Here is a 6,000-nt window from a genome sequence, read left to right as displayed (position 1 = left end):
GTTCCAGAGTCATTGATCTCGGCTCGATCCCACAAACCCTCAAAATTTGAAGTTCCAACAAGTGATGATGTAAGGGATTTGCATATTTGCTTGTGCCCACTTTTTTAGTCGAGGAATGCAAAATCCATGTGAGCATAGACAGGTGCAATCAATAGTCAAACAGGTTAAGCTAGATCCACAAACTAGATCTACAAAATAGTTCTAGATCTACAAACGCTTCACAACTAACTACACAAGTGCAATAGTATGCGTATAGGAGAGCAATAGTACCTGTGCTTTATTAATATGGTTTTACTGAGTCTGAGTCGAACTCGAAAAATTTTGGACTCAAAACCTTAGTCTACTCTTGACAAGACGAGTCCCAGTCGCAATTTTTCCACGTTCGAATCCGAGTGCATCACCGGATTAATTTTGACAAAGGCGAAAAGGATCAACGATGATGGAAACAGGTCGTGTTGATCTCATGTCACTGTCGTGGGACATGTTTTGTCCCTGGGGAGTATGACATGGTACATGGACCCCAATCAAGTCTCCGCACCTGTACGTACAAATCTTCCAACCCTCGGTCTCACGCCCACCCGACTCCCAAGTTCCCCTTCCACCTGACTCGCTGATATTGCCTCCCCTCTTCCTCCCCTTCTGTTTCCCCCCTTCCCTTTCCACCCCACACCCCTCCTCCCCCCACCAAGTGCCGGATAAAGTCCGCCGTACACTGCGCGCCACCGTGCGAACAGTGGCCCAACAGCACGGACGGCGTGAGGTCTCCCCGTCCCCTCCCCGTTCCCTCTAGTCTCTGCTCTGCGCACGTTTGCTTATTGAAAAGCGCGAAAGGAGTGAGAAGAGCGAGAGTCAGAAGAGGGAAATCTGTTCAGATAGAGAAGCAAGAGTGTGGCAGCTATGGAACACATAATAGACCAGAACAGCGCTCCTATCCAGTACATCCAAGGCTACGCAGAGGCGTACATGAACCAGGAGGATGACTGGGACAGAGACATGCTTTTGGATCCTGCATGGGAGAAACAGCAGCGAAAGGTCAGTCTTTCACACAACATATATGTATCCATACACACTCTCTCCACTGGGTTTTCAATCATCGCACAGATAATGCTCAACCACCTTTCAGGCATCAGATTATACAGTGTACCTGATCAACAAGCAAGGTATGCAGCAATTATGTGTACACCTGTTGGCCTGTGATGTGTCGGTCTGCAGGTGAGAGATTATAAAAGTTTCGTGTCAGAAATTCGAATCTGTAAACTAAGACAGTGGCCCTTGGTAGCTCCAAAAGGTCCTTTGAGAGACATTCCCCTTGGCTATCTATACTGCACCTGACATGCCCACACCAGAACATGTATGGTGGATTACATACCACTTCCCCTTCTCCCCCAACACCGCTGCGCCTCAAACGTTTCCCAAACAAACTCAGAATCCTTTAGCAAACTGAATCTTTAGAAGTGTCCTTGGAGTAAGCCCAAAACGGTCGGCAATGGTGGCCCAACGATGTGCGTAACAAGCGATCCGGGGGTAATGCACGCGCGCTATTCCCGCGTGCTCGCATCAAATGGCCCCAGCGAGAGCGGGGGTCGAGAGAGCGGCGGCAGAAATAGCCTCTTGGAGCGCAGGGCCCGACCATAAAAAGGAAGATCGACGATGCGGGCTCGAAGGGTAGGGCTAGGGAGCGCCATTTCCGCATGCGCACGGACCGCATTGAGAGCGCGCATCCTAAGACCCCACAAATAAATTGCACCGACTCCTCCAAAAGGGACATGTTGATGTTCCCACAACTTGATATCAATTGCTGTATCGAGAGAAGCTTGATCATTGTCCTCTCGAAGAGACGTTCGATCAGTCCCGTTCGTAATCCCGCCATGGATCCGACGGTGTCTATATGGCACGAAGGGGGATTACTGATTCGGCTCAAAAAATTATTGGCTTTACATAAATGGTCAAACTGACAAACAATTTTAACTTTTTAAGGGAAAATGAAATACAATAAAAAAAAAACATGACCCCTGTTTTTTTCTCTGTATTTTTACGTTGTCCCCGTCCCCTCCCAGTTCCAATTTATATTTATCTGCAACTTGTAAAAAACAGAGGTGAACCAAAGATCACCCAGAGAGGTTAAATGAGACATTTGGCCACAGATTGCATTGAGTAGAGCAGAGGAACCATATTGAGCCGCCCCTACTCGGATGTCTGTATGTCCTGCATGTGGTGGATGTACAAGCTCCTTCCATGAGCCTTAGATCACTGTTAAAAATAAATAGAATGCCAATAATATGACTGAGTTTAAATGGACAACTTGATGGACACCTCAGGGTATCACAGAAACTTGATTCATGTTCGGAGGGTTTTCTGTCAACGGATTGAATATCTACCTAAGCGAACGATGATCACCCGCGTTAACTATCGGAAAAATATTTATGAATCGCAGGCCGACACCGCCATTTTGGAATTTTCACCTGCTATATGAAACCCTTTTTTGCTTGTTCCTTGTTATTGCCCGAAAAAAAACTTGGTTCTTGCATGTTGCTTTTGTCGAGGGTGATTTTGCAACGAGAGCAGCAGATCCATATTGCAGACTCGGTATGTTGACGCACGGTCTATTTCAATAAAGCACAAATTTCAAAGGACAAAAATAACAGGACATACACACACCTGCTGGAAGACATGATTGCCTGTGCTTGAGAATGTTTGGAGCCCCACTCAGACCTGTATTTGGAGACTATTATCTCTCCTTGAAGACAAAAAGACAAGTTCCTGTGCTGCAGTACTTAGCGTGCTGTGGTATGTGGTTGAGACATGGAACGACAAGAGAGATATCTCCAGGAAGATTGAGGCGTTCCACGACAGGTGCTTCCAAAGCATATTGGGTCTCAGTAAGGCTAACCAGTGGACAGGACATAATAGCAGTGTACAAGTGGGGAGACAGTTTGGGATAGAGAAGTTACCAAAAGACATTATTGCAGCTAGAAGACTTCCCCCGGCGAAATCATCTTGCTCTGATTGAAGACAACCGCATCCCTAAGAAACTTTTATTCAGATGGTTGCGACTGTGCCGACCATGGAACCAAGCCGAGATGGGAAGACGAAGTGAGACAAGACCTGAAGAAGTTCAATACTGATGAAGACACCTGGTTCCATCTAGCTCAGGAAAGAGGATTTTGGGGAATAAAATGCAACGAGGGGTTAGATGCCTGACCATGAAGGTGGTAAATATGGACAGAGCAAAGTGTGATGCCGCTACCTGTCTTTTGCCAGAGAAGAATTAACAGAAAATGCGATTGCCATTTTCACATTCTCTACTTGTCAGAGATTCTTCAGAAGAACACAAGATATTGCAAGACACATACCTGACAACTATCTGAAGATAAGATAACCGTACATCCAATGGATGGTCTTCTTTCAGGGTTCAAGATGTGTCTGTGTTTTTAATACCCAAGGTTAGACCGAAAGCAAATCACATCGTTTTCATAGGCTGTGACTGCATACAATGACAATGACCATGTCTCTCTCTCTCTATCTCTCTCTCTCTCTCTCTCTCTCTCTCTCTCTCTCTCTCTCCCTCTCTCCCTCTCTCCCTCTCTCCCTCTCTCCCTCTCCCCCTCTCTCTCTCTCCCCATGACCCGCAGCCATTTCCCCAATTCCTCGCTGTTTGCCCTTGCTTTAGGTTCGCTCACAAGCATCACATCTTTCGTGGTTTAACAGGCCAACCTCAAAATCATAATATTCATTTGCAATTGATCACTGGCTTGGACACCAATATAAATTTTATTACGGACCCCGCTAGGCATCAAAAGCACCATTAGAGCATTTAAATTGAATCAGATGCGGCAATAAATGCGAACTGTTGCTTTCAGCTTGCCAGCTCGATGACAGAAGACGCCATTTGTGTTTTTGCCACCTAGATTTCAAATCCCATGCGAGCATAGGTCATCTGCTCCTACGTTTAAGTTTAGGATTCAATGTAAACCTTTGAATTGTTTTTCTTGCTCTCTGAGTTTTTTTGTTGTTTTTTTTTTCCACGGAGTTTAGTAAAAAAAAAAATTTTTACGCCGTAGCCCGTAGGGCAATGTCATCTGGAACAGTGTTTGTCTGTCCGTCTGGTGTGTGTATGTATATATAATTATGTATATCACTTCCGCCAGCATTTTGTAGATTTATTCCCCTTAAAATTCGTTTTCTCTGCAACCGTTGGTCCGATTGACACGAAATTTTCACCATATGAGCCCCCCTCCTGTAGAATTTTTAATGATAATCATGATGGCAGGGGGTAACGTGGTACGGGCGCCATCTTGGAAAAAACGAAAAACTTTGCACCTCTATATCTCCGAAACCGCTCCATGGAAAAAAGTTGAAAGCTGGCTCATTGCAAAGTACTCCCCATGTGGAATAACATATGTTAATGATGATGTCATAGGTGGCTTCATTATGACGTCATAAATCGACAAGTAGAATGCTTGATCCGATCAGAATGAAATATCTGATAAATTGGTCTAGAAAAAACAATTGATGACGTCATTGGTCATGTGGTTCGGCAGCCATATTTACATGGCATATCCCATAGGGCAATGCCGTCTGGAACAGCATTTGTCTGTCTGTCTGGTGTATGTACGTCCCTCACAAACGTCCACCAATCAGAGCGGAGGGTCTGGTCACTTGACAGGGGGACAGCAGATCCTCCACTCAGCAGATTTAAGCCCAGCTACGCTGTCGTTAGACTATCCGTTTTATTTTACATTCAAACCCCTCTGATTAACAATAAAACAGACTCTAAGGCAGAAACAATATTTTGAGTAGAAATAAAGGTCAGCCTGTCCATGTGACATTTGTAATTTGATCGTTATTGCTGGTTATTATTTACAGTGCATCACTGATTAATTTTGTATGGTGGTGGTTACCATATTGCCGGTGATGGCTGCCCAGAAATGATGGCCATGGCTGGCGTAAGAAGTTACACGATGGCAAATACAAACCGCGGTCATTAGTCCTTGTACACATTTGTAAATCTAGAAGAGCCCAACAGATATATTTGAAGATACTGTATTGTAAAAGTGTTTATGTCGCGATACAATTTGTTACCAATATGCTACCAATACAATTTGATTTTCAAACAATAATATCCAATGAACTACAGCACCGAAGCTCCACCTTAGGCTACCATGAGGCTGTAGATAGTGTGTTCCAATGACTCCAAAAGCAAAACCAGTGATATTGTCACTTTACACCGATATGATCACCTAACACGGAAATATGAGAGCACAGGAACCAGACTAAGACAGTTCTCTCACCATCTCGCGTTGGCAAGTGTCACGAGTATACCAAAATCCCTCAACATGACATGCCACATTCTCATAAATGTCCCTCGGTCCCCAAAGGCTCTCACATTACTAACCATGGCAGCTGTCAGGATAAAGAGAAAGCAGAAGGTGATCAGAATCTCTGAGTTCGACTGGACACCTCTTCACGCGTGGTGGACGTAGCCCTTTCGGTGAAGAAGATCTGACATCCCTGAAAGAAGAAGAAGAGGAGGACAACATTAACTGGGAGATAATTGGCCACACCACAGTAGGTTGTTTACTATATGCCTAGGTGAGTTCAAAGAGCTAAATTAGGGAAAAAGGAATAACTAGAACGGGCACTCGGTAGAGCGCATACCTTCGCCGCAGCTATGGTAAAAATACGATTTTGACCTTTTCGTGACCTTGACCTTGACCTTTGACCCGATTGCTCCCAAAATCTAATCAAATGTGTCCCGTATAATAACCAATCATCCCACCAAATTTCATGCAATTCGGTTGAATACTTTTTGAGTTATGCGAATAACATACACACACACACACAGACATACAAATAAATACACAGCGATCAAAACATAACCTTCCGCTTTTGCGAAGGTAAATATTGATGAAGAAAGACTAAACTAGTACAGCACTCGGTAGAGCACATACCTCCACCAGGCTGAACAGTTTACATTTTGGATCCCACTGATATCTCACT

General features: G+C 44.5%; 1 protein-coding gene across 1 annotated transcript in view; it reads left to right on the top strand.

Annotated features, from left to right (window-relative positions):
- Positions 1 to 574: 574 nt before the first annotated feature.
- Positions 575 to 6,000, top strand: part of LOC137437953 (alpha-actinin-2) — a 106,391-nt gene continuing 100,965 nt past the window's right edge. The window contains exon 1 of the mRNA XM_068132740.2: positions 575 to 1,032. Within this exon, the coding sequence (XP_067988841.1) occupies positions 898 to 1,032 (135 nt within the window). The 5' untranslated portion in view covers positions 575 to 897. The remainder of the gene's footprint in view (positions 1,033 to 6,000) is intronic.

The sequence above is a fragment of the Myxine glutinosa genome, chromosome 12 (genome assembly GCF_964187855.1).
Source record: "Myxine glutinosa chromosome 12, kmMyxGlut1.1, whole genome shotgun sequence".
In the NCBI taxonomy this organism is placed as follows: Eukaryota; Metazoa; Chordata; class Myxini; order Myxiniformes; family Myxinidae; genus Myxine; species Myxine glutinosa.
Note: the sequence above shows the minus strand (reverse complement) of the source record. Positions and strands in the feature narration are given on the sequence as shown.